Source organism: Lycium barbarum, chromosome 1, assembly GCF_019175385.1.
Source record: "Lycium barbarum isolate Lr01 chromosome 1, ASM1917538v2, whole genome shotgun sequence".
Lineage (NCBI taxonomy): Eukaryota > Viridiplantae > Streptophyta > Magnoliopsida > Solanales > Solanaceae > Lycium > Lycium barbarum.
Genome location: NC_083337.1, coordinates 148999464 through 149014010, shown reverse-complemented (window position 1 = coordinate 149014010; position 14547 = coordinate 148999464). Strand labels below are relative to the sequence as shown.

The 14547-nt window shown below is 35.5% G+C and overlaps 1 protein-coding gene across 1 annotated transcript; it reads left to right on the top strand.

Annotated features, from left to right (window-relative positions):
- Positions 1–5262: 5262 nt before the first annotated feature.
- Positions 5263–9583, top strand: LOC132614642 (putrescine N-methyltransferase 1-like). The gene is made up of 9 exons (XM_060329183.1): positions 5263–5512; positions 5914–5990; positions 6245–6367; positions 6512–6616; positions 7265–7337; positions 7423–7494; positions 7896–8091; positions 9016–9145; positions 9246–9583. Exons 1-9 carry the CDS (start codon positions 5329–5331, stop codon positions 9300–9302), a joined length of 1017 nt encoding a protein of 338 aa, XP_060185166.1. The 5' UTR covers positions 5263–5328; the 3' UTR covers positions 9303–9583.
- The last annotated feature ends 4964 nt before the right edge of the window (positions 9584–14547 follow it).

Below are 14547 nucleotides of genomic sequence, written 5' to 3'. Positions count from 1 at the left end.
ATTTATACAGAGGCATAAACATTCAATATACTAATATGACCCACACACAGACACAAGCATGCTGATTAAATTAAAATAACTGAACTGAATTAAGGCATGAATAGGTAGATTCTGCTAATTACTAATCTGGAAACTAAACCACATTAGAACATGAATATCTAAACATTTTAACTACCAAAATGAGACTAAATAACTAAAACAGGAATATGCATAATGTTGCTAAGCTAAGCTAAACTGAAATTAACCAGCCGAGTCTGCAAATATGGGAGAGTTGCTTACGTACTTAACTAAACTAACTAAATTATCCTACATGAACATGCTTAAAAAACACAAACAGACTTATCTATCGAACTAAAATGAATTAACTAAAACTAACATGCTTGAATCATGGAGGCATAAACCGGAACAACAAAAAGCAATCAAGAAATGCAAAAGAGAAAAATAAAAAAAATAAAAAAATTGAGGGTTACCTGCTTTGGGTGCAGCGAAGTGGGGCTCGAACCTCCGATATACCTCGAACACTTCGAATTCTCCGAGTTCGTATCCACTCGGATCAGAAAAAATACTCAAGGCAGAAAACATAACAGATTTAGTATTTTTTGTTGTTTCTTTTTGAGACGATATCAACTAAAAATTAAAACTAGTATCTTTAAAGGGTATTTTATAATTCCAAAACTTTAATTTCTAGGAAATTTCTGCGACCAAAAGACTTATATTTTCGGGGAGTTCTTGCGGCTAAAAAAAACCTCCCTTAAAACGAACCCAGCAACGATTATTTATAGGGGAAAATCTAGGGTTTTTGCTAGGGTTTGGCAACTGAAATTGGGCGGGCTTTTCTAAGTCAAACCTTTCGTTCAAAAAGAAATCAAACGTTCAAATCTTCTCTGCCATCGATCAGATTCAGGGGAGAAGAAAACAAAAATTATTAAAGACTCGTACCCGAAAGTAAAAAGGAACCGAAACAAAAAACGATCTGGGCTCATAACGAACAAAACTCATTAATTGTTTTCAGATGTAGGAAGAAGGGAAAGGAGAAGGAGACAAAACCTTACCCTATTCAACGGCTGAAAAACTGACGAGGCAAGGGACAAGCATTAATGGCCTTTCCCAAAATGGCCATGCAAGATCTGGGTAAAGCGAAATAAGCCTGTGATTTGGCCATTTTTGGTCGAAGGCGTGGAGGAAGGAGAGTGAGAGAAGCGGAAGAGAGAGAACGAGGAGGGTGTGCGGCTGAGGGGTGAAAGACCAAAACCCTAGTGATTCATTTCATTTGGAAGAAGTCGGGTCGGGTCCGGGTATTGAATTGGGCTGGTGAATAAGAATGTGAAAATGGGCCGGGTAGGATGAATTAAAATGTGGGCTGGTTTCACGAATTAGGCTTTAGCCCAAATAGTTTTAGGATTTAATTATGGACTGAATTAATACGGACTAAAATATTACCTAATATAAAATATGTAATTATTAATGCACGGATAAAAAATAAAATTATACGACGTCGTAATAGTCGTGCCATAACATTTTTTAAAGTTCAATAGTAAATAAACGCTATTATTTAATTGTGCGAAAATAAATGCGATGCGTGCGCATAAGATGTTAAAAATGCTAAAATGATAAAAATGCGGATTATCATAATACCGGTAATAATAAAATAACAATGATAATAATAATAATAATAATAATAATAATAGTGAAAATAATAATAGCTATAACAATAATAATAATAATGATAAGCGTGAACAGATATTTTGGAGGAGAGGTGGGACAAAATTGAGTGTCAACAACGGGCGCTCGACCCGTTTATTACCCCGACCGGAGAAACGGCTTGGGATAACCCTCGATTTCTCCGGCCTAAAGCTTTGCTTCTCCGAATGGGAGTATGGCCGATACCTTTCCCTCGACGATTCAGCCTTCATTCTGTAACCCTTCCTTGGTCTCTCAAAACTTTTATTCACATTTATTGGCCCCGGGGGAAGCTCCAATTGATCATCCTCCACCCGAATCTTCGACTCGTATCGGTTATGGACATCAGCCCATGTCACAGCCTCGTACTCCAACAAGTTTTCCTTTAATTTGAACGAAGCCGTTGAGCTCTGAACATTGAGCCCCTTTGTGAAAGCTTGTGCAGCCCATTCTTCTGGAACCGGGGGGAGTTTCATCCGTTCCCTTTGGAATCGGTTTACGAATTCACGCAGTAACTCGTCGTCTCTTCGGGTTATACGAAAAATGTCGGCCTTACGGGCCTGCACCTTTTTGGCACCGGCGTACGCTTTGACGAAGGCATCGGCGAGGATTTCGAAAGAGGTGATCGAATGTTCAGGTAGATGGTCGTACCATGTCAATGCTCTTTTTGACAAAGTTTTCCCGAACTTTTTCAGCAATATCGATTCAATTTCGTCCTCCTCCATATCATTGCCTCTTATGGCGCACGCGTATGAGGTCACGTGTTCGTGTGGGTCCGTTGTGCCGTCATATTTCTGGATATCCGGCATCTTGAATCTCTTCGGGATTAGTTTCGGAGCCGCACTCGGAGGAAATGGCCTTTGGATATATCTCTTCGAATCCGGCCCTTTCAGTAAAGGCGGAGCCCCCGGGATTTGATCCACCTGAGAGTTGTATGTTTCGACTCTCTTTTCGGTCGAGTCTACCCGCTTTGCCAAAGTTTCGAGCGTTTTTAGAACCTCGGTGGAAGAACCAGCTCCGAATCCATCGCTTTCAATAACCCGTGCCTCATCCCTTCTGGGTTCAGCAACACCGCTCGTCTTTTCCGGGGTCGTTGTATCCCCTCGAGTTTGCAATTGGGCAATTGCGATTCCTTGTTCGGCAATCGCCGCTCTCTGTTCCTGCAACATTTCAAAGATTAAACGTAAATCAATATTGTCATTAGGTGCATCCGACTCTTTCCGGCCCTGTGTCCGGGACAAAGTAACAGAATTGTGGGTATTTAGGGGATCAGTGGCCGGTAAGGCGGCATTCTCCTGGTCCACGGTGTTTTGCCGGTTGAGGCCCTCCCTCGAATTAGCGGGACTCGGGTCAGCGGAATTTGACAATCCTCGTAGCCCGCTGCCTTCATTTTCGGCCACAATCTCATTGTTGTTAACGTGACCAGATTGTCCACTGTCAGCCATTTGGTCCGTTTTTTCGGAGACGAACAGAAGATATTTTCGACTTTGATGGGTAAGATAGAGATTAAGATCAAAACCAATATTATCCTAGCCCCACGGTGGGCGCCAAACTATTTACCCCGAATTTGGATAATCAATTAAATTTGTAGGTGAGGTATAGGGTATGTGGTTATATCTTGAACTTATTTGATAGAGAAAAGAAATATACGAATATGCTATAAAGAAGCAACTAACAACCAATGGTTTGTTATAAACTCGTATATCCACTAATATATAAGCGTTATTTGATTTAGGAAGGATAAGAGATGAACACCGCAACTGAGGACCAAAATCAGCTATTTGAGAGAGATTTTATATAGTTTTTGCTTTTACAAGAGTTCTTGAAAATGTAGAAGCCAACCCTCTAAAAGGAGGACAATACCCTTTATTTATAGTACTGCCCTATGGGCTTCATACAATATGAAAAATAAAATAATAAAGAGAGAGCTCTGAGTTGGAGTAGGTTGGATTAGGTTGACCGTACGATTTGACATTTGTACGATTGGCAGTTGAACATGGCAGGACGTTATCGACGCGTGGCAGCCGCGCAACGGATCTCCCGGACCAACGGCCACGATCAAACGGACCAACGGCCTAGACCAAACGGACCAATGGCAACGATCAACCCGGTCATGGGGGAACCGGACCAAATGATGCCCTTCCTTTGCTTCGGTCCAAACACTCCTCCGGTTCAGAACAGGAGCCTTCGCGCACGTTCTTGTTCCTTTCTTCCTTCGGTCTTGATCTCACCGGTTTAACATATATCCGATTTTTACCGTATACACTCATCGTATTTTATGTGAGATTAACGAAACTAATTTATTAATGCAATAAACTTCGACTACTTGGTATTTTGATTATGGAACTTACATATTTGAAAAATACTAGTGGAAGAATTCCATTTAAGCTGTTTCCATTATTATGTGTCTGCATTTTACACGGGGGAAGGTTCACCCATTTCTTTTAGCTGTCCCCCTCTCTGCAGTTCTCTTGAATTTAACAACAGGTTGAAAGAACATAATTTTACATGATTTGAATTTAACAACAGGTTGAAAGAACATAATTTTACATGATTGGGCTCTAATTGAATAAAATTATAAAAAAAAAATCCCTTTCGTGTGTTATTTCAATTCCCGAGAGAAATTTGATTTGTAGTATAAAATACTTGGAAAACAGTGTGTTATTGTCATGCATTAGTAAAAAATTAATAGTAGTTGGAGTGTAAGTACCATGCGATTCTCGTGGATTTGTAGGTCCATTTTCTACAAACCCAGAGGGGGGGGGGGGGGGGACACGACACGTGTCGTTTAATTAATATATCATCAACAATCATTAGGGCGCGGAGCTATTCTTGTCCAATACTAGTCAATTGAAACTTATTCGCTATAAAATTGTACACTACTCTCTGTATTTCAATTTATGTAATACATATTTTCTTTAGTCTATCTCAAAAGAATGGTACTTTTGTGTATTTAGAAAAACAATTTAATGCTTAAACTTCTCATTACCTCATAAGTTTCAAAAGTCGTACTCTATTCGTCCCAATTTGTAAAGCACTTTCAACTTCTAGAGTGTCGCACTGACTAATTTTTTAAGCTAAATTTGATTAGACTAATTCAATAATTTAAAAGTAAATTTTAGATATTCAAAAGTGTCGATAAGTAATAAAAGTTGCAATTCTTCTGATCATACAAAAGTTAGTATGATCAAAAACATATTTTAAAATACTCATCAAATTAAAGTTCACATAATTTAAATCTCGAGAAGAAAAAGTACCGCATGAATTGGAACATAAGGTGTATCTTTCTTTCTTAAATTCCGTCTTGAGTCAAAATGTATCACATAAAATTGAGACGGAAAAAATACACATGAATCCAAAATCCCTTAAAACTTTTTCGTGTATGTACTTCTAATCAATTTGGTGTAAATTATGATTACGCCTTGCATAGCTAAAAAGTATATTTAAATCCAAAATGCCAGGACACGACAATATTCACGTTGTAGTGAGTAAACAGTGCAAAGCAACAACACCTAAAAAAAGTAAGTACATACGACTATAAATATGCTTGCACTCCTAAGGAAACAGACAGGCCAAAAGTAAAGAAGCATTTTGAGTGCTAAATTTAATTTCTTCAAATAATTGTTTTTCTCTTATTTAGTTTGAAGAATGGAGGTCATGAGCAACCACAACATTAATGGGAGCACCACCAATATTGTACTGAAAAATGGCAGCATTTGCAATGGCAATGTCAATGGAAACTCCCACTCCCATGAGAATGAAAATAAGCTTGTAGAGTGCACTAACTCTATCAAGCCTGGTTGGTTTTCTGAGTTTAGTGCACTTTGGCCAGGTTAGTCTTAAAATACATGTATATAAATTGGAACTTATCTTCTAGACACCGATATTATGAAAGTTTTGTTTTTCACACGATCAATGTAGTTTAATCTGTAATAATACATAAATAATATGATATGTAAATATTTTTGCACTATCAATATACATACCTGAACTCTATATACATTGAACAATGGTACTTTGTCTTGGTAATTCCTTCACTATTTATTGGTCTTTTCCTTTTTTTCTTTATTTAAGATTGTTACCCCAAAGAATCATCTGTGGAAAAATACCATTCGTTCGAATATTACTCTTTGTTACTAGACAACATATAGTTTATTTTTCATGAAAGGTCGGTTTGAATATAAAATGGGTAGATTTCGTTCTTAACCATTGGTATTATTAAATTATTTGCAGGTGAAGCATTTTCACTTAAAATTGAAAAGTTACTATTTCAAGGGAAGTCTGACTATCAAGACGTCATGCTTTTTGAGGTAAAGCATATACTCTCTGCGGTTCTATTTACTTGTCATTTTGCTAACAATAATTTTGTTGTACTAAAAAACAAAAATGTAATTATTTCTTTTTGTTAATCTTGCGATAGGTTTTATTGAGAAGTAAAAAGATTAATAGATCAAAGAATAAATAAAGATAATTTGGTCAAATTAGTCTTACTAATAAATAGGATTGGAGATAGTAGTATAACAAAATTTGTGAATTGATTTATAATGCTCATATATATCGACAGTCAGCAACATATGGGAAGGTGCTAACTTTGGATGGGGCAATTCAACACACAGAAAATGGTGGATTTCCATACACTGAGATGATTGTTCATCTCCCCCTTGGTTCCATTCCATGCCCAAAGAAGGTTAAATTACTAAGTGTCCTTTAACAACTTTTTCTATTTCTTCATATATAGTACTGCCTAAAAAGAAATAAAATGATTTTTTAGAAGAATGTACAATGTATTTACATAGAGTATCTTAATTATTTCTGTTTTCGTGTATTTCAGGTTTTAATCATCGGTGGAGGGATTGGTTTCACATTGTTTGAGGTCTCTCGTTACCCAACTATCGAAAAAATAGACATAGTTGAGATCGATGACGTGGTTGTGGATGTAAGTCGATCAGATGGAGTTTTACCTTTTTATCATGGTCACTTTTTCTTTTCAAGTCTGAATTATACACGTTTGATAGTGTACATATTTTTCTCTACATTATCAATACACATTAATTAAGTTGTAATAACACATTAGTTATTCTTTCTGTTTCAATTTACCTAAAATATAGTTTGATCCAGTATGATATTTAAGAAAGATTTTTTTTTTGTTTTGAAACATGTGGTCTTAATTAAGCATGTCATATCACCTATATGATATAAACCTTTTAAAACACGTGATTCGAGACATTCCATAGCATTTTCATAAAGGATAAACTGAGAAGTCTTAAATTATTTTTAAATATAAAAATATTTTCATTCTTTTTGTAACAAAATAATAAGAAAATCTTATCACATAAAATAAAACGAAGGAAGTTCTATTTTTACTAGGTTACCATTCAATGATCATCTTTAACCAAAACAAAGTAAAAGAAATTAATGATCATAAAAATATTCATCAGTAGCTACTTTATGTAGAATGCTTTTTATGTAATCGGTGAATAAAACTTAAAACTCCTTAATTGTATGTGTAGATTTTGATGCTTTCACCATTTATCAAGTACTAATATATTAAAACGAATAACTTTCTTATTTTCCTCTTCGATAGGTGTCTAGAAAGTTTTTTCCATACCTAGCAGCAGGATTTGATGATCCCAGAGTGACCCTTGTTATGGGAGATGGTAATTTATTTAATTGTATTTTATTTTCCTCTTCCTTTTTGGAAAATCCTTTATCTCTGAAATGATTTGCTCTTCCTCTCGTTAGGAGCTGCATTCGTGAAAGCTGCTCAACCTGGATACTATGATGCCATTATTGTGGACTCTTCTGATCCTATTGGTAATTTATTTTAGAGAAATTTATATAAATAGTCATCCACCAAAATAATAGTTAGTGAATGTATATTTTTAGTTATATTAACATAGCATATACAATTTTAGTACAAAATATTGTATATTTTTTGTATATGTTACCAGCGAATGTAATTATTTTTGGCCGACCGGCCAAATGGGTAACTTGCCCTTTATTTTACAACATTAACTACCATTTATTCATAGAGAAAAATATCATTTTTGGTTGATGTTTGGACAGTAATTTATGTGCAATTTAACTAAATATAGCAGATTAATTATTCCATTTCTTGTTATTAAGAATGACGTACATGTAATTCAATATCAACTTAAGAGTTCGTATATCATCGATACATAAACTTAAACTCTGATGTATATATTAATTTACAGGTCCAGCAAAAGACTTGTTTGAAAGGCCATTTTTCGAGGCAGTAGCCAAAGCCCTAAGGCCAGGAGGAGTAGTGTGTACACAAGCAGAAAGTATATGGCTTCACATGCATATTATTAAGCAAATACTTGCAAATTGTCGCCAAGTGTTTAAGGGTTCTGTTAATTATGCATGGACTACAGTTCCTACTTACCCTACGTACGTAATTCTCTTTCTCTTTCTCTTTCACCTAATTGTTTTCTTTATAATATCTATTATTGGAAAAAACAAGAAAAGTCAGAAATATTTTATGGTCCTGTTGGCCGTTAGTATTGTTACTATTGTTAGCTTGTTTTGGTTAAATTTTCAGAATTTGTTTATTTCAAAAAGTAAATGCCCACAGACACGGACGAGGTTATGGAGACCTTTTATACCACTATAAGGGTTTTTTTTTTTTAAAGAAATGATTTTGAAAAAATATCTTTTTTGACGAGTAACATTTTGTGTTTAGCCAATCAATTTAAAAACTCTTTTGGTAATATTAGGAGCATCAATTTGTGTTTGACCAGGTTCCGAAAGTGCTTATGGAAAAAAAAAAATATTTTTTAGCTTCTTAAAAGTAGCTTCTACCACTTACTTGACTGCTCTTATCTTTTTTCTAAATGCTTGGCCAAACACTTCAAAATATAAAAAATAACCACTTTTTTTTAAAAAAAAAGAAGTATTTTTTATATCATTAAAAGTATTTATCGTCCTATATTGAAAAAAAAAAAGCAATACTTCGAACCCACAATTAATTTAATCCTTTCGAAGATTGTCAATGCTCATAGTTTCCTGGACATAAAAGAAGCACGTCGAGATCCTAGAAGACATTCTCCTTCCCTGCTCATTTTAATGATTCTAATATTGTATTACCATAAAATTAGCTAGAATATTTACCTCTATGAGTATTTAATTAGGTACGTCAGGGATCAGAAAAGGAAAAATAAAAGCAAAATAGAGAGAATTAAACACACACTTCGCTGGACCATAAAAAGTCTTGGTAGATTGAGAGAGCTTCATTTTTTATTTTCAGAACTTTTTTTTCACTGCTGTTTATATATACATATGGTGCTACAATTAATCAATCCATTTGATTTTCAGTGGTGTAATTGGTTACATGCTTTGCTCTACGGAGGGACCAGAAGTTAATTTCAAGAATCCAGTGAACTCTATTGACAAAGATACCAGCCATGTCAAATCTAACGGACCATTGAAGTTCTACAACTCCGATGTAGTTACACATTTCACCCCCCTAATTTTTTCTATTTTTATTTTTGTGTCTCTTCTTTTTGTTAATTTGTCAATTAACCCTTTGCTTCTTCTTCTTTCAGATTCATAAGGCAGCTTTTATTTTGCCATCTTTTGCGAGAGATTTGATTGAGTCTTGATCAAACAAGTGATGATGATTTTATGCTATATTGTACCAAGATTGGTTGTGTACGGGGGAAACTGTTGAGATGTTTGTAACATAATTTGTATGTTTGGTAGTTATGTAGACGATGAAATAAAGAAGCTTATGTCTATGTAATTTACTTAAAATTTATAATCAAATAAAACTGAGGAATAATCATCTGCCAGAAGTGTTAACACTGTACAAGAACTATTGTTGCTTATAATTACTGCTTATGAGTTCGTGGTTATATAAAATCATATAATATCTTGCATTAGAGTGTTGCAGATCTCGTGACTTTGATTCTTTTTCCCTGTAGAACTTGTTTAATTTGGATGATTGTTATATATCGTTTCACAAACGTAATCGTGTTGTATTATATTGTATTGTTTTAATGAATATGGTATTTGGATAGATCGTATCGTTTCCCGTTGTTACATAATGCCACACATCAGTAATTTGAAGAATAAACTTACAATATTATAAATAAAACTTGGGTACGGGTAAAATTATTATTAAAACAAAAAAATTAGGATAAAGAATAAGTAAGATGATTAAATAATACGAAATGGCAAAATGATGAAAAATAAAGAAAGTAACAACGCGATCTCACCAAATTGGTTGCTATATATAATGGGACTTTTCGTTGTTATATAAGGATGAATTTAACGATATGAAACAATATAATTTAAGTATCAATGAAACCAACTATTATATTTAAAGTAACAACACGATGCAATAAATAGTAATATGTAAGAAGCATCCAAGCAAGCTGTAATGAAAAGGAAGCACGATGTTGCGATGCTACAGTCTCAACAATAGTTCAGAGCTTAAAATGAAGTTGTAATGATTGAAAAACTACATGTCTAGACGACAATCAGTTTAAGAAAGTTTAAAGGAAGATGTTGAAGAATCAGAAGTCCAAACAGAACTCCTAAGGAACTAGTGAACCAGTCACAACAGGAGAGGAACTGGTCATTAGAAAGAAGACTGGAGACTGTTGAGAGAAGTTGTTTCATGCCAACTCGGAGAATTGAAAGTTTCTACTCATTCCTATTCGATGAGTTGCTGGTTAAATTTAACTGACTTTTTTACTTGCACCGTTACTTTTAAGGTTTAGGACGAAAATGGTCAATTTTTTCATACATTAAGGACTAATTCGTTACGTGGTATATATGATGGACTAAAATGATCATTGACTATTACGATTATGTGGTATATATAAATAACTAAAATGATCACCTTTGTCATACATTAAGAACCACTTCAACTACGTGGTATATATGAAGGACTGAAATTGTCCAAACCCTATACATTAAGGACCATTTTGATCATTTTCTCGAAGAAAATTTGTGGAACACCTAATAACAATACAGTGGGGCCATAAATTCTTCAAGGAAGATAATGACTGCACTATCAAAGCATGTTTCCTTCACCTGCTAAAACATTGCAAAGGATGTGGCGAGATAGTAAAGTTTTTTTAATTCTTAAAGAAAGGTCTTGGATTCGACCCCATTGAACGAAGTTCTCTTTGGTAGAAGCGTGAACAGCCTTCATGTATAATAGATTTTCTATGACACAAATTCGAATTAGTCGGACCATGGGTTCAGAACACACAAGGCTTGAAAAGAAAAGAAAAAAGAACCATAAATCACACTAAAACAACGGAGTAGCTTTCCACAAAACTATATACATAACATATTTGAACCGAAAATCGTTAATTTTTTAAGAGTTAATGGTCAATAACACACTTGAACTATGACTTTTTTTGTAAGTTTCTTATCTGAACTTGTTGGAATATAAATTACATTGTATAAGGGCAGTTTAGTCATTTTACTAATTAGTAGATAATTAGAGTATATGGAGTTAGTTAAGTTAGTGTTTGAGTCAAAATTTGTGTTTTACTCAAATAGTTGAATTTGTGCTGAGGTTAACCACAGTTGGTAGTAATTTGATATGAATAAAAGAACTAAAGTAAATAAGTTTTTGATTATTGATAAAGAATAGATAAATAAAAAGGAAAGAGTCAACTTATTCCAATATTGATGAACACCAATAGCGTAATCCTTTAATCTTCAAGAATGAAAGAGAGCTTGATTTCCAAAGAATCAAAACAACAATAATCTAGAAATAATGATAATAGTGTATTTTTCTTAGTCAGACTTGGATGATCCTCCTCTCTCAATGAGAATTCTATTTATAGGTCAATGAATATGTCTGATGCTCTTCCCCTTCTCTGCTTGTAACGGCAATCCTTAATTGATCAAGTAATGATTGTCATTTAATTTCCTCAATTCTGGCTGTTAATAACCGTTTCAACTGTTGTCGCATTAACTCCATTTATTGTGCAATAAAGAGGGTCTTATCTTGTTGTTTCCGTTGAGGTTGATCCAATTTGCTGCCTTTCCGTAGGTGCTATACTCGGCATTGCCATCTAAAATTTATCAATCATTGAATAAACTGACATATGTTGTCTACCTGTTGGTCCACATGTCGGATACATTTTTTACCCATACAGATATTCCCTCAATTTTTCGGGTTCATCACAAAGATGTTCCCGAGAAATTGTTTCGCCATTTTTCATCAATTCTTTCTAATCTATATTTTTGAATCTTCTTTCCATGGAAGAGGAAACGTTATGACTGGTGGAAGATCGTGGCCCACTGGCGTGGTGACTAAGTGGCGTAATCATGGAAGTTGAAAGGACTTGCATTAAATGATGAAGTCAGACGTGGGCCACGTGGCTGTAATCGTGCCCTTTGTTTTCTCTCCGTTTCCCAAGGTAATGATGGCGATTTTATATTTTCTACAAAAGTTCAAATTTTACCTTTTTCTTTTCTCAAATTTTCCGCTCCAAAGTTCTTCTATTTTCAATCTCTTTTACTTTCTTTTCTTCCCTGTTTCCTTTAATCATGTCTTCTCCTTCATCTTCTCAAGGCTATTTTCCAGAAAAAACGTCATTGTTGATGCCTTTCCTCCCCATTTAGGTGCTGAAAAACCTAAAAATAGAATGCCTCCTAAGAAATTGATGGGCGATGTTATTGCTGCTGCATCAACTGAGTCCTCTTCTTTATCTACTAGCACTGGTGTTGTTGAAATTGGAAAGATAAATCTCCCTCCCATGGATGGTGTACTCCCTAAACATCCTTCTCATATACTGATTTAAAGATAAACGAGTATGAATCTGATAGTGACAGAATGGCGACGATGTCAAAGATTAAATCCCACATTACTAAAGATCTTATCCCTTCTGTTATTGAAAGATGCCATTAGGCGGATCACCATGTGGAGATTCTTGTTCCTGAATCAGAGAGGCCTGTTACTTCTTATGTACCCGGGTTTTCGGCTGTGTATCTTTCCCCTTTACTATTGGATTTCATTTACCGTTGTCTTCATTGATTGATCAATTATGCTGCTGTCTCCGAGTATGTGTTGCACAACTTACACCCGGAGTTTGGCATTTGATTCAATTATATCAATACGTTGCTCGTCTTGCCAACGTACAACTTACCTTGGATCATATTTTATACTTAAACTCCATTCGTTTTGTAAAAGGTTCTATGATAATGTTTAGGACCAGGGGCCAGAATAAATTGTTCGAGAATCCTAAAGACAGTCATAATCGTTTATGGTATAATGCTTTTGTGTTTATTCCTACTCACTAGTTGGTGAGTAATGACGCCTGGTCTTTTCCGGAGAAGTGGAATGCGAGAGCTTTTAATCCCGAGTTAAATATGCCGAGTAATATTCGTGAATTCACAGAAACAATGATCCGTTTTTCGGCGAAGGCTAGAACTTGGGAATCAATGGCGGTGCAACAGGGCATTCGCACTTTGGATGATTCCGGAAAAAGCAAAGATATTTATTTTTATTAACCTTCCTTTCCTGATCACAAGTGTATTTACAGTTTCTTCTTTTGTTAGGCCTTTCCGGTAAAAAGAGATCATCGTCAAGAACCTTAATTCTTCCCAACGATGACGACTCGGCATTGGACAATATCCGTTATATTGTTAGAAAAAGGTCCAGTGTGGAGGCTGAAGGCTCAAGGGATGTTGGTGAGTCTGCTCTTAAGAAGAGAAGATTGAAGAAGCAATCTTCTCCAGGACCTTCCGTGATTGGGAAGGTTGAAGGTAGGCCTAGTACTGAAAGTACAGACTCCGAGGAAGACACACCTCTAATTTTGAAGAAAAGAAGAAGAACTAACCTTTCTCTTGTTGATGTGGTACATGTCTCAGAGGCACCCCCGACGAAGGATTTTGAAGATCTACTCGGAATGCCTCTTCAGGAAGAAGATTTATCGGCTACTCTTCCTGAGGTGATGATCATTGAGGATGTTTCCGAAATACCTCTCTAAGGCACACCTATTGACGCTAATATAACTGAGGCCAATGTTGCTAGTATGGAGCCTGCCACTGTCCCCAGAGTTGATACCTCTTGGAGTGAAGCTGATGGTTATCTTAAAGTTGATACTCTCTCGTGTGATATTGCAACTTCATCAGGTCGACCTTCTGATTATGCAGAGGAAAAAAGACATGTCCATAAGGGTTCACATGAAGCTGATACCGGTGATGAAGCTCTCCGGCTGATGATCCTGAAATCAAGTGGATGCAGTATTTCGTTCCTCTTACTGTTAACCATACCCGATCTTTCAGTTTATCTAATAAGGAAAACTTATTGGCCAATCCCCATGTGATGAGTACTTTTGCCAATAACTTCATCGGGCCAAAAGAACACGCCGTTCTAAAAGACATGCCCTCATACCAGATGAACATGGTTGCTTTAGGACTTATGATCCAGGTATATTTCTTTTCAATCTCTTCTATAAACACTTCTCTATCATGTTTTCTTAATGCGTTATAAATTTTTGATGATTTTCTTGTAGGCTCAGACTTATTTGGCGGGAAGTCTGGAGCGTTCTGAGGGTGAATCAAAGCATATTGATAAACTCAATGAAGATAAGGTTGCTCTAACTCAGGAGCTATCGTCTTTGAAGACGAAGCAATCTCGCTTTGATATAGAATTGTCTGAAGCCAGGGCGAAAGCTGATGAATATAAAATGGAGTTGGAACGATTTCGAGATCAGGCGTCTGACTTCCTGAAATTGAAGGAAGAGATCTCCGAGAAGGATACGGCTATCGAAAATTTAAGGGTGAAGCTTATACAGATGGAATCCAAGTTTGAAAAAGCAAATGAAGAAATTCAAAGTCTCAGACATAAATTATCTTATCGGAATACCGAATTCG